This window comes from Mauremys mutica, chromosome 4 (assembly GCF_020497125.1).
Source record: "Mauremys mutica isolate MM-2020 ecotype Southern chromosome 4, ASM2049712v1, whole genome shotgun sequence".
Lineage (NCBI taxonomy): Eukaryota > Metazoa > Chordata > Testudines > Geoemydidae > Mauremys > Mauremys mutica.
The window spans coordinates 38,112,472-38,127,200 of NC_059075.1; the positions used below are offsets into that span (position 1 = coordinate 38,112,472).

The window sequence follows — 14,729 nt, forward strand, 5'->3', positions numbered from 1 at the left end:
CTCTTCAGCTAGAAAAGAGATGACTAATGGGGGGATATGAAAGATGTCTATAAAATCATGAAAGGTGTGGAGGAAGTGAATAAGGAAGTGTAAAGGGTAAATTACACAACACAAAAACCAGCGGTTCCAAATTAAATCAATAGGCAGCAGGTTTAAAACAGACATAAGGAGGTACTTCTTCACACAATGCACAACCTGTAGAACTCATTGCCAGGGGATACTGTGAAGGACAAAAGTATAAATGGCTTAAAAAAAAAAGAATTAGATAAGGTCACAGAGGATATCTACATCAATGGCTATTAGCCAAGATGGTCAGGGATGCAAAAACTTGCTCTGGGTGTCCCTAAATCCCTGATTGCCAGAAGCTGTGACTGCACAACACGGAATGGATCACTTGATTACTGCCCTGTTCCGTTCTTTCCCTTTGAAGTATGTGGCACTGGCCACGTGTGGAAGACAGGATACTGAATGACATGCACATAGTATGGCCGTTTTTATGCACCCCTTTTCCAAAAAGAGTGTCTCCAATTTTAGTTGGGGATTTCAGACATTTCTGTGAATTGATTTAAACTCCTGTCTCAAGAATTGAGAGCTATCTATTTTTACAGTTTAGCGGCACGGATTCCCAAGACATACAGTAAGCATTGTCTCTGTACAATATTATCACATTTATAAACTAAACCACACAAAGCCTCAAGTCTGCATCTGCAAGAACAAATGAGTCTAATCTGAAATTCAAAAATATCCACTAACAACTGGAATACTTCAATAGCTGAGTCCAATAGTACAAAAATTACAAGGCTCACATAGATAAACAATGGAAAGCACGTAAACATTTATTTAGCTGTACTTGCAGGTAAGAAGTTGGTTCTGTGAGATCCTATTTTTTTAGGGCTTAAATATTCTTGAGAGGCTCATTACTAAAATAACTTGATTATTTTAAAATCCAGTTAAAATCTATAATTTTAATTAGGGTTCTCAAATAACCTGAAATGGTTTTAACTCCCAGTTTAATAAATTAGGAGTTGTTTGTTTGTTTGTTTGTTTTTTTACTGGAATGTTACAAACAAACCAGGGTGTCTCTTTTGGAGTTAGAAACATTTTGTATCTTGCAAAAAAGACTGTAAAAGGAGAGATATCTATCACTCTCACATGCCTCCAATTTACTACTATCTCAGATAATGTATTCTTTTATTACTATGAATAGGGCCCTACCAAATTCATGGTCATGAAAAATATGTCACGGACTGTGAAATCTGGTCTCCCCCATGAAATCTGGTCTTTTGTGTGCTTTTACCCTATATTATACAGGTTTCACAGGGGAGACCAGCATTTCTTAAATTGGAGGTCCTGACAAAAAAGGGAGTTGCAGGGGGGTCACAAGGTTATTTTAGGGGGGGTCACAGTATTGCCACCATTATTTCTGCGCTGACTTTAGAGCTGGGCAGCCAGAGAGTGGTGGCTGTTCGTCGGGCACCCAGCTCTGAAGGTAGCGCACTGCCAGCGCAGTGCAGAAAGGTGGCAATACCATACCATGCCATCCTTACTTCTGTGCTGCTGCTGGTAGTGGCCTGTACATCCCTCAGCCCACGCTGCTTCCAGCAGCTCCCATTAGCCTGGAGCAGTGAACCACAGCCAGTGGGAGAAGCGATCGGCCAGACCTGCGGACGGGGCAGGTAAACAAGCTTTCCCTACATAAGTGGTGTCCCAAGTATGGGAAACACTGGTCTAGATAATACTTAGTCCTGCTATGAGTGCAGGGGCCTGAACTAGATGACCTCTCGAGGTCCCTCGCAGTTCTATGATTCTATACCCCACACATTTTTGCAGGGTCTGAAAGACACTACTCCCCTCACCCACAGTTACCTATAGCATCTGAATATCATTGTTTCCATGCCTAGGTACTCACAGGCCTGAGTGCCAGCATTCACCACATCTCACTGCCTTCTCCCTCCCCATTTGTCACAAGGTACCAGCTCTGAGTGTATCCCTCCAAGTCCTTACACAAAGCTGTTGTATGACTCCACTCCACTACTCACAGGGTTCTGGTGTCCTGTGGAAAGCTGGGAATGAGATGTGTCTCCTTACAGGTGATTTTGTAGTGGTCCCACTCTGAGCACTCACACTCTGATGAAGGGCACATCTTTGTGCCTCTGCTCCATAGCACTGTCTCCAACAACAGCAGGATCTGGAAAGCTACCACCAGCAGCAGCATCTTCCACAACCTGCTGCTGGTGCTATTTCATCAGTCCCCTGCCTCACTCTTCTCCAGTGGAAGGGGAACAAGGCAACCAAGGATACAGATGGCACAGGACTCTTCTGTCATTCAAAGAGTGGGGCAGTAGGAAACTGCACCTTGCCAAAAAGCCACCTCCTCCTCCCTAAAGGGAAGCAGAAGCGATATCATTACACAGAAAACAAAAATCCTGAGTACCCTGCCTCCCCTGTGCTGCTGTGCCTCCTCCTGGTAACTTACTCCCTCTCCCCAGGCACACCACCCGCTCCCCACAACTCTCCCCAGGTATCCCACTCCACTGCCCCAATTTTCTCCAGTCACTCATTCCCCCAGGTACATCACCTCCCCCTGAACTCTCCCCGGGCATCCCGCTACACCCACACCCGCTTGGGGAAGAGGAATAGCCCCTTACCGGTAGCGCGGCCCCGCCTGGCTGCAGAAGAGGGGCCGCTCCTCCTCCGCTTGTTCGCGCCCGGGTCCTAAACAGCGCTGCAGCCGCTTGGCTCCGGCGGGTGGTGGGGGGACTGAGCTCCGCCCCGCTCAGAGCCGCGTCTTCAGGGGGCGGGGCTGCGAGCTCCGGGCCGAGCGGCTCCTCCCCTGACCACGCGGCTCAGAGCGGGGAAGAGCTCGGCCCCCTCCGGAGCCACGCGGCTGCAGCGCTGGGCAGGGCCGCTCCTCGAGGCGCGCGGTGAGCCGGGGTAAGCAGCTGGGGCCGGGGGGTTGGCTAAGGGGCAGGGAGGGGGCACAGGTTCTGTGGGGGGGGGGGCGGTCAGGGGCCAGGGAAGGGGGGGTTGGATGGGGGGGTCTCAGGGAGGTGGTTGTCAGACACCCCCCTGACCCCATTACCCCCCAGGCCCAGCCCTGGGGCAACAGGGGGTGTGAGTGGGGGGCACTGGTGGGCGGGGGGGGCTCATGTCTGGGGGGGTGGGGGCAGCCACAAATTTTTTTGCTTGGGGCGGCAAAAAACCTAGAGCCGGCCCTGCCCACAACCCTACAACAGCTGGCTCCGGGGAGTGGGGGGGGGGGCTGAGCGCCGCCCCGCTCAGAGCCGCGTCTTCAGGGGGCGGGGCTGCGAGCTCCGGGCCGAGCGGCTCCTCCCCTTAACACGTGGCTCTGAGCGGGGAAGAGCTCGGCCCCCTCCGGAGCCACGCGGCTGCAGCGCTGGGCAGGGCTGCTCCTCGAGGCGCGCGGTGAGCCGAGGTAAGCAGCCGGGGCCGGGAGGTTGGCTAAGGGGCAGGGAGGGGGCACAGGTTCTGTGGGGGGGGGCGGTCAGGGGCCAGGGAAGGGGGGGTTGGATGGGGGGGTCTCAGGGAGGTGGTTGTCAGGCACCCCCCGACCCCATTACCCCCCAGGCCCAGCCCTGACCCTCAGCTCTGAGCCCAGCCCCTCTGATCCGGACACCCCCCTGACCCCATTCCCCCCACAGCCCTGACCCCCAACTCCGAGCCAGCCCCTCTGATCTGGACACCCCCCTGTACCCATTCCCCCCACAGCCCTGACCCCCAGCTCCGAGCCCAGCCCCTCTGAGCTGGGCACCTCCCTGACTCCATTCCCCCCACAGCCCTGACCCCCAGCTCTGAGACCAGCCGCTCTGAGCTGGGCACCCCCGACCCCATCCCCCACAGCCCTGACCCCCAGCTCTGAGCCCAGCTGCTCTGAGGTGGGCACCCCCGACCCCATCCCCCACAGCCCTGACCCCCAGCTCTGAGCCCAGCCCCTCTGAGCCAGACAACCTCCGACCCCATCTCCCCACAGTCCTGAGCCCAGCCCCTGTGAGCCGGGCATCCCCCAGAGCCCAGCTCCCCACCCAGCCCTGGACAACAGCAGCACCACCTCCAGGCAGTGACAGCCAGGGCTCGGCTGCAGTGCGCTGATAGCGGATCCCACATTTGGGGGGGAGCCCAGTGCTGGGGCAACAGGGGGTGTGAGTAGGGGGCACTGGTGGGCGGGGGGGGCTCATGTCTGGGGGCGGGGGGGGCAGCCAAAAATTTTTTTGCTTGGGGCGGCAAAAAACCTAGAGCCGGCCCTGCCCACAACCCTACAACAGACTCATTCTTCCCGACCCCCTCCCCCAGCCTATGTACCATCCACACCCCCAGACAAGCTTTGCCAGGCACTGCCCCGCCACAGCCCCTTCACCCACAGTCAACCCCCTCCTCCTCAGCCCTCCCCGCACCCCGCTCCGCTCCCAGCCCCACTCCACCATGAGCTCCCCTCACCAGGACAAACTTTGCGGGCCGCGCTGCTGGGCGCGGAGCTCCCTCTCACGCTGCGTTTAGAGCCGGGAAGGCGGCTCCTGAGGCTAGGTGCCTAGGGCTGCAAAATGTAGGGGGCAGCATAAGGCTGGGGCCCCCAGCTTATCCCGCCGCTGTGAGCCGAGGAGTGGCCTGTCCCCTGCAGCCGGGGCAGGGCCACGCTACCGGCCCCGCTCCTCCTCTGCTTGTTCGCGCCCGGGTCCTAAACAGCTCTGCAGCCGCTTGGCTCTGGGGGCAGGGGGGGATGAGCACCGCCCCGCTCAGAGCCGCGTCTTCAGGGGGCGGGGCTGCGAGCTCCGGGCCGAGCGGCTCCTCCCCTTACCACGCGGCTCTGAGCGGGGAAGAGCTCGGCCCCCTCTGGAGCCACGCGGCTGCAGCGCTGGGCAGGGCCGCTCCTCGAGGCGTGCGGTGAGCCGGGGTAAGCAGGCGGGGCCGGGGGGTTTGTAACAGAATATGTTTTCCCAGGGTAGAGGCGGCAGGTGAGAGTACCCAAGCAGCAAGAGCTCTGGACATGCCTTTATGGTCGTTTATTATGCTGACCTACCTAATATAAAATGTGCAAAGCTAAGACAGAATTTTGCCAAGTTCAGAAACGAAGGGACACACAGGACAGTCAAAACTCAAGACTAGCACACGTATTAAACCAATCTGATAGGAGAGAGTAGGAAGTGTCCTGATTTCAATCTAATGACCAAAACATGAGGCCACACAACAAAAATAAATAAGGAGAAGAAACAGGGTCTTGCACCAGTGAAAAGGAGTCAGAGCTCACTCATCATGTACTTCTTGTACAGGGTAGGTTGCAGGCTGCTATTAGCAAACCCAGCAGGGCCGCCCAGAGGGGGGGGGCAAGAGAGGCAATTTGCCCCAGGCCCCACAGGGGCCCCCACGAGAGTTTTTCAGGGCCCCTGGAGCAGGGTCCTTCATTCGCTCGGGGGGGGCCGGAAAACTCTTGCGGGGCCCGGGCCCCCGGAGCTTCTTCCCCTCCGGGTCTTCGCCGGCGGGGGGTCCTTCCGCCCCGCGAATTACCACCGAAGCGGGACCTGCCGCCGAAGTTCAGATAGGTCTTCGGCAGTAATTCAGCGGTGGGGGGCCCTTCCGTTCCGGAACCTGCTGCCAAAGTGCCCCGAAGACCCGCAGTGGGGGCCCTCTGCTGCCGAATTACCGCCGAAGACCGGGCTGCACTTTGGCGGTGGGTCCCGCTTCGGCGGTAATTCGGCGGCGGGGGGCCCCGCCGCAGGTCTTCGGGGCACTTTGGTGGCGGGTCCCGGAATGGAAGGGGCCCCCCGCTGCCGAAGACCCCAGGACTCCGGAATCCTCTGGGCGGCCCTGAAACCCAGGCTAGGGTGCCTGTAGCCTTTCCTTCCCAACACAGCAGATATGTTCACTAGGGAGGGGGAGGCATAGCTCAGTGGTTTGAGCCTTGGCCTACTAAACCCAGGGCGGTAAATTCAATCCTTGAGGTGGCCACTTAAGGATCTGGGGTAAAATCAGTGCATGGGCCTGCTAGTGAAGACAGGGGGCTGGACTCCATGACCTTTCAGGGTTCCTTCTAGCTCTATGAGATAGGTATAGCTCCATATATTATAGCTAGAACATCCTTTAATGTACACAGCCATGAAGGGCTATTGTGAACTTAACATATGTGATACATGGCTGAACAGTATAATAGTTAACCATTCATTTACAGCATCACTCCATGTAACAACCCAATATTGCCTCAGGAATAGATTCTAATTAAGAGATGGAGAAGATCTCTTCTAGGTACCACTTCACCCTGGCCAGATCACATCTGAGGGCTGTGCCTCTTTTATTCTCTGGTACTATTTGTAGAGCTCAGTGGATGAACCTACTTTTAGAGTATTTATATCTCTCTCACGCAGGAGCTCGGGGGGGGGGGGGCGGGTTACAAATGAAGAAGATGCAGTCTTGTTATTTATTTTAAACAGTAAACACATTAAAGTTATTTAGACAGCTTAGTCAGACAAGACCTACCACATGTGCTCCTATGTGTGTTATGTAGATGTCCATTAAATTTTCTTGCTGTGTGGGTTATTTCATTTGTGTTTTTTTAAGAGTATGTGAATTTTATTTTCTCACACCGCATCTACTTTGTGTCTCTGCTTTCATGCAGATGGGGTTCGTAGCTCTCACCCATCTACCCAGAGAGGGAACAAATGAACAAGGTAAATCATAATACCTCACATTAGATTAAAAAAATACACTTTACAAGATTTTTAGGTAAAATAGTTGTCCCACAGCATGTACAGCACAATAGAGCTTATTTTGTTGTAATTCTTTAAAAGGCAGTTAAGTCACTGGAATTCAGGTGTCAGTTAATGTTTTGTCTTTACGAATTTTATGTGGCAGGAACACATTAAAAAAGACAAAAGAGACATATGCCATTTGTAATTCTGTAAGATTTAAACTTCACTATACAATCAAATTACTTTGAATAGCACCTTCCATCAGAGGGCATCAAAGCACATATGCATAATTAATTACTCCTCTCAGTGATGTTGTGAGGCTTAAGTAATACCAGGCCCATTTTACACAGCCAAGTTTGAGATCCCCATTTTAATAGCTCTAGTTGTGATCTCCATATCCATTGAAGGCAGGACAAGAAGTAATTGGATTAACCTGCAACAAGAGATATTTAGGTTAAATATTAAAAAAAACTTTCTAACTATAAGGCTAGTTAAGCACTGAAATAAGCTTCCAAAGGAGGCTATTGAATCCCTGTCATTGGAGGTTTTTAAGAACAGGTTAGACAAACATCTGTCAGGGATGATCTAGGTATACTTGGTCCTGCCTCAGCTCAGGGGGCTAGACTAGATGACCTCTCAAAGTTAACCCCAGTCCTACATTTCTGTAAGTTTTTTCAAAAAGCACAAATTTTAACAACACTTTCTACAGTTCCTCTGCTCTTTTTAATTTTGATTGGGATAAAGCAGAAATAACAAATTACCACGAGAAGCTGTTCTCCTGGAGCCCAATTTACAGCTACTCTGCAGCTGCACAGGCCCTTCAGGAAACATTCTGGCTCAAGAGGCTTTCTACAGGAATTGGCTCTGTGTGCTGCATGCCCCCCTCCTGCTCTCACATACATCCCAGGTGCGGAGGAATTCAGGAGCAGTTGGTGTGCATGCCGAGGGTGGAACAGGAAATGGTTAGAGTCTTTTTACCCCGGTGTTTTGTTGGTGCTGCAATGGTGCAGTTTTAGGGTGCCCAGCAGGCCTGGAATCAGGTAGGCACATCCACCTCCACTCTGTTTCTCCACCAAGCCTGGCACTGATAGAGGGATGATCTCCCCTGCTGGTGTTTCTGATGTAGAGGAATGCAAAAAGTATAAGACAACCCACAAGAAACTATTTTCTATATGAAAAAATGTTCCAAGTCGTATCTAAACCAAGTTGAACCTACATACTACTTAACAATGGTCCATCCTTCATTTAAAAGGCCAGCATGGATATAAGGAAGACTGGATAGACTCTGAAGCCAAGTGTGTGTAATGATAAGTCTTTTAGGACCCAGTCCTTAAAGTCAGTGGAAGATAAAAATGGTACTCAGAACCTTCAAGGATTAGATACCTAACAAATAAAAATCATCCTACAAAGCAGAAGAATTATCTGACATTTGTGAATAGGTTATCACAGAATGTGTGCTTAACTCTTTAAAACAAAAAGTGAGAATGTAAAGTCTCAAAATTGCCTCAAACAACGTTGAGGAGCATGTCTGTGTCTCCAATACAAATAATTCCCACCCCACAACTACCAACCTTGATGGTACAGCTTGGGAGTCAAACCAGATTATTTCTGGCTTCAACATCATCTTTTGTGATGAAGATACTACCTTTGGAATTTAGAGCCTGATCCTGAAATTTGAGGGCACTTAACAGCTCTGAAGAGATGATCAGCATCTTAAATGCCCAGGCATGAGAGGCAGGCATAACTGGACACTGCAAGACGGCAGTTCTTAGGGTTGTATCTGGAACCAGACATATAGGCTAGTGTCACTCGGTTGCACAATTCAAGCAGCAGCTGGCCAAAAGTGCTCACTCACATGATGGGAGCAGCTTAAATGTTAGAAGCTGTGCATGAACAGCACGAGAGTGGGGGTTCTCACAGTGAAGCAGGGTAAGGCTGGGTCCCAGAGTCGAGGATTGGAGTGACCAAGCAGATCACTGGTCCAGCTAACACCAGGTGAACGTCATAGTGATGCAGCAAGCAGGGTGTATGTGCAGCTTGTTATTCCAAGTGGAGTTCACACTTTAAGCACTAATATTTGTGATTTTAAGTGAGTCTTAAGTGCAGTGGCTAAGAACAGTCAGAAGGAAGTCACAGTTTTGTTATTTTCTGTTTGCTTATTTCGGGAAAGGGAAGTAAGAAGAAGAAAGCAGAAAAATGAGTGAAAGCAGTGATGCAATTGCGAAGTTGGAGCTTTTTAGGCTGCAAGTTGCAGGAAAGGAGAGGGAGCACCAGAGATTATTGCAAATGAAAGAACTGGAGATAAAAGAAAAAGAGAGAAAGAGAAAGAGAAGCAGAACCAGAGGCCCCCGACTCCAACAACTCCCATCACTCCAAAAATCCACAAATGTGAATGCTTGTGTTCTGCATACCTGAGGAGGATGATATTGCTGAATATCTGACTACCTTTGAAAGGCTGTGTGTAATACATGAAATCCCTGATGATAAGAGAGTTCCTACTCTGACTGTGAAATTAACTCATAAAGCATTCAGTTGAATGCCTATTGAAGATGCTTTAGACTATTGTAAATTTAAAAATACTGTTTTGCAAAATTTTCAGATCACCCTTGAAACATATAGAGTTAAATTTAGGAATCTTAAAAGGGATATTGGGATGAGTAATGGGGAATATGTGAACAAAATGAAAGATTTGTTGGGAAAATGGGTGAGGGGTAAAGAGGTGGCAAGTTTGGAAGGAATGCTTGATCATGTTGATCAAGATAATTTCTTGAGCATATATTAGGCCAAAGTAAAGCAGTGTCCATGGGATAAAAATGTAAAGACTGTGATGAGATGGCTTTTTAGTTGATTTTTTTTTTTTTTTTTTTTTAGTTGATGCCTTTGAACAGACTCAGACGTCTATTGAGGGCAGGCCACAGAAAGGTGTTTAAAACTAGTGAAAAGGAAGGATCCCATTTTGCCCCTGAGAAGGGAGAAGGGGGTTGGGAGCCTAAACATTCTCTTACCCCAAAACATCCCTCTATTCCTCATCCCAAATCTCCTGTAAAAGCAGAAGTGCTCAAAAAGTGCTATCAGTGTAATTCCACTGATCACCTGAGGCCTGGTCTACACTACATGTTTAAACCGGTTTTAGGAGCATTAAACCCTAATCCGATATGGTAATACCAATATTAGCGCTACTCCTCTTGTTAGGGAGGAGTACAGAAACCGGTTTAAAGAGCCCTTTATATTGATATAAAGTGGATGAGTGTGGCATTAAATTGGTTTAATAGGTTATTAGGGTTGGAAGGGACCTCAGGAGATCATCTAGTCTAACTCCCTTCTCAAAGCAGGACCAATCCCCAAATGGCTCCCTCAAGGATTGAACTCACAACCCTGGGTTTAGCAGGCCAATGCTCAAACCACTGAGCTATTCCTCCTCCTCTCATGGGTGGTGATGCAATCCGAAATCAAAATCCAAAAAGAGCTCCAGCATGGACCATACGGATGTTATCGCTGTATGGGCAGGCAAATCTGTTCTATCTGAGCTCCGTTATAGAAGACGAAATTCCAAAGCATTTTTAAAAAATCTCCAGACAGACGCCATAGCAGGGACTCAGCGCACTGCTGCGTGACAAGCGTGACGGAAAGCCAAAGAATCAAATGGACGCTCATGGAGGGAGGGGGGACTGAGGACTCAAGCTATCCCACAGTTCCTGCAGTCTCTGAAAAATATTTGCATTCTTGGCTGAGCTCCAAATGCCTGTAGGGTCAAACACATTGTCCGCGGTGGTTCAGGGCATAGCTCGTCAATTTACGCCTCCGCACCCACACCCAGAAGTAAAAGGGAAAAAAATCCTCTCTTGACTCTTTTAAATGTCACCCTAAGTCTACTGAATGCTGCTGGTGGACGCGATGCTGCGGCACTCAATTGCAGTATCCTCTTTCCCCCTCACTGGTGGCAGATGGTGCAATATGATTGGTATCCGTCCTCATCATCATCAGCCCGTGAGTGCTCCTGGCTGGCCTCAGGTCAGGTCAGCCAGGGGCACCTGGGTAAAAACTCCTGATCATTCCCAGTAGATGGTACAGAATGGCTGGTAACCATCTTCATCGTAGCAATAGGGGGCTGAGCTCCATCAGCCCCCACCCTTCATGTGTAAAGAAAAGATTCTGTACTGCCTGGACTATCATAGCAGCGGGATGCTGGGCTCCTCTCCCCCTCACTGCTTAATGTCCTGTCTGGACTATCATAGCAGCTGGAGGCTGCCTTCCCCTCATTTTATCTCACTAACAAGTCACTGTTTCTTATTCCTGCATTCTTTATTACTTCATCACACAAATGGGGGGACACTGCAACGGTAGCCCAGGAAGGCTGGGGGAGGAGGGAATCAACAGGTGGGGTTGTTGCAGGGGCACCCCCTGTGAATGGCATGCAGCTCATCATATCTGCGGGATCTGACACGGAGCGGCTGTGCTCTCTGGTTCTCTGATACACTGGTTCTCTAGTACACTTGCCCCATATTCTAGGCAGGACTGATTCTATTTTTAGATACCGTAAAGGAGGGATTGACTCGGGGAGTCATTCCCATTTTTGTCTTTTGCGCCCCCGGCCGACCTCAGCCAGGGGCACCCATGACAGCAGCAGACAGTATAGTACAGAAGGAATGGTAACCGTCATCTCATTGCCAATTTACAATGGCAGACGGTACAGAACGACTGATAACCGTCTCTGCTATCTTGCAAAGGCAAATTAATGCTGCTGTGTAGCGCTGCTGAATCGCCTCTGTCAGCGGCATCCAGTATACATACGGTGTCAGTGACAAACGGCAAAACAGGCTCCATGGTTGCCATGCTATGGCGTCTGCCAGGGCAATCCAGGGAAAAAGGGTGCGAAATGATTGACTGCCGTTGCTTTCCCAGAGGAAGGAGTGACTGACGACATTTACCCAGAACCACCCGCGACAATGATTTTTGCCCCATCAGGCACTGGGACCTCAACCCAGAATTCCAAGTGGCAGGAGAGACTGCGGGAACTATGGGATAGCTACGGAATAGCAACCCACAGTGCAATGCTCCGGAAATCAATGCTAGCCTTGGACCGTGGACGCACACCACCGAATTAATGTACTTAGTGTGGCCACATGCACTCAATTTTATACAATCTGTTTTACTAAACCGGTTTATGTAAAATCGGAATAATCCCGTAGTGTAGATGTACCCTGAGGAACAAATGCCCTGTACTAGGAGGAAGCAGGCAACCAATAGCTCATGTTAATTCTGCTGTCCTCAACACAGAACCCCCCCAGGCAATTGAAAACTATCAGATTGATTTTGTGAGATTAGCCTCTGCTGAACCAGACATGGAGCATGTTAAGGCTGTCCAAATTAATGGCAGGGAGTACTTGCGGCAGAAGGATACAGGGGCCCAGATCTCTCTGCTTAACCAGAATGTGGTCCCAAAGGCCAGTATGTTACCTGGCCTAATGGCAGAGATTGTGAGGGTGGGCGAAAGCAGATTCCTCATACCATTAGCTAAAATCCATGTGGTTTAGGAAGGTTTGGAAAGTGTTTTGACTGTGGGGGCAATGGAACACCTCATAGTCGACCTGCTCCTTGGTAATGATTTTTTCGGTGTAGTTCAGTTTAAAGTATTTGCCTGCTTCAGGAGGGAGTTTTATGCTGGAACCCCCGAGGGAAAGGGTGAAGTTTCAGGAACTGCTGAGAGAATGGAAGAGAGTCTCCTTGATTCTTCTGCAGCAGGGGGAAGCCATATGCTTCCAGGTGGGAGGGAGGTTGAGACCAACTCCTACACTGCAGCTGGAGGCAATACCACATCAGGCAGGGATGGGGGTGTAATGCCTGCCAACAGGGGCGGCACTAGACATTTTGCCACCCCAAGCAGGGCGGCATGCCGCGGGGGGGGGCGCTCTGCCGGTTGCTCGTCCCACGGCTCCGGTGGACCTCCCGCAGGCGTGCCTGCGGAGGGTCCACTGGTCCCGCAGCTTCGGTGGACCTCAGCAGGCATGCCAGCGGATGCTCCACCAAAGCTGCAGGACCAGCGGACCCTCCGCAGGCACGCCTGTGGGAGGTCCACCGGAGCCGCCTCCCGGCGACTGGCAGAGCGCCCCCCGCAGCATGCCGCTCCAAGCACGCGCTTGGTGTGCTGGGGTCTGGAGCCGCCCCGGCCTACCAGGGAGAGAACTGTCCAGGTTGTTAGCTGCCAGTAAGTTGCAAATGAACCAGAGATAGATCCGGCTCTAGGGAGCATAGAGAAATGTGTCCCAGAGGTTATCCCAGGGAAGGGGCAGGGAATCTCAGAAACCACTGAGGTGGGTGAGGATTCCAGGGACTCTGTAACACAGGGAAATAGTGTGCTTCCAAGTATGGGAGGGACTGAGACTAACTCCTTTCCAGCAGAAGACAACATGCCCTCAGGTGCTGGGGCAGGAGAGGTGGTGTCCGTATTGAAGGAAACCGTCCCAGTTGTTAGCTGGCAGAGTTTTGCAGAACAAGGGACAGAACGCTTCCTAGGGAGCACAGAGAAATGTGTCTAAGGAGGGTGCTCAGAGGGGGAAACTGAGGAAGGAATAATGGGGGTACAGAAATGTCTACCCACTGGTCATTTGGGAGAGGATGCCCAGGACAGAATGGCTGAGTTAGCATCTTTGCACCCAGGCACTCAGCCTGTGACTCAGGTTATGAGAGGGAACTGTGTGATTGACTTCCTGGAGGGGAGCAGTCACACAGCTGTCTTCTTGGGGACAGAGAAAGGGGTGATGGAGGGTACCCCAATCCAGGTCTCAGTTTTTCAGGATGCTATTTCTGAAATTTTTTTGGAACGTAACTCTGTCTCTTTAAATCAAGATGCAGCTCCAATGACTGTGATAACAGAGGAGTTGGGACCAGGAAATTGCCAAGTGGTAGTCTGCCAGAATACAAATGACCCAACTGACAGAGAGGGGGGGTGTTTTCCCCCAGGCTGGTGAGAGACAGGGAGCAATTATGGGAAAGCTGCATCTGATCAAAAGGTAAACACACCTAGCCCAGAGAGCACAGATCACAGCCCTCTAGAGGGCAGGAAAGGACTCAGTGCTGGCAGGGGGAAACACAGGGCAATGCCAAAAAGGGAGCTGGATTTTCTGCATATGTACAGTCCTGGGATTGGGAGATTATTCCCCGAAGGGCCAGCCAATGTGCAGGGTCCCCCTGGACCTTTATCTTGCCATACCCTGAGATATCAAAATTCCAGAAACATGATTAAATTAAGAACTCAGGTAGAGGGGAATACTGGAGGGAAAGAAAAGCCAGTCACGGATTACACGGGAGAGAGTCAAAGAACACCATGGATAATGAACGAACCAACCGCAAACCAGACTGTCTGAACAGAGGGTGTGGTATCATAAAGATATTTGTAAATTGCCATCTGTGATAAAATTTTTGATATTAATGTTAAGTTTTGGGATAAGAATTTTGTTACTGATGTTAAACCTTATGGTAACGATAGTTCTCAGTTAATACCTGTAAACAGATTTAAAGCTTATCACAGCAGAGAAACCATAACAAACCTGGTTTGCTGTGTGTGGATGGGGAAACTGAGGCATGCTACCTCATGGCCTTAATGACTGGATGACAAGAGAACTATAACACAAACTTCCTTTGAGATAGTCAGTGACTAATCCTCTTGCAGTAAACAAAGGGGGCAGGTGTGACACTCTGTGCCACGGGGGAACACCCTGCAGCCCCATGTTCATCCTTATAATATGATTGTGTGGTATCCAATGTAAAGGTTGTCATATTGAGTGTCTTCGGAAGGCTTATGATGAGCTGAGCATTGCTGTTATAATAATGTTATGTTATAGTTTGTAATTTCATGTATACAGTTATGAGGCTGAAAATGTGTCCTCATGGCTTAAAACAAGCCCAGGCAAAAACTCTCCAAGAGCAGAGGGGCAGTTCACACCTCATCAGGGCATGTACAGAACAAACCCAGCCCAGCCTCACAGCAACAAAGGACACTGGCCTACGCAGCAACAAAGGATCTGTTGGACT

General features: G+C 50.3%; 2 protein-coding genes across 2 annotated transcripts in view; one reads left to right on the top strand and one right to left on the bottom strand.

The window, feature by feature from the left end:
- Positions 1-2,705, bottom strand: part of TSHR (thyroid stimulating hormone receptor) — a 235,606-nt gene extending 232,901 nt beyond the window's left edge. The window contains exons 1-2 of the mRNA XM_045012551.1: positions 2,649-2,705; positions 2,040-2,381 (exon numbers count right to left, since the gene is read on the bottom strand). Coding sequence (XP_044868486.1) covers positions 2,040-2,215 — 176 coding nt within the window. The 5' untranslated portion in view covers positions 2,216-2,381; positions 2,649-2,705. The remainder of the gene's footprint in view (positions 1-2,039; positions 2,382-2,648) is intronic.
- Positions 2,706-6,661: 3,956 nt separating this feature from the next.
- The window catches only part of CEP128 (centrosomal protein 128), a 437,566-nt gene continuing 429,498 nt past the window's right edge, over positions 6,662-14,729 (top strand). The window contains exon 1 of the mRNA XM_045015395.1: positions 6,662-6,677. The gene's annotated coding sequence lies outside the window, so the exon portion shown is untranslated. The remainder of the gene's footprint in view (positions 6,678-14,729) is intronic.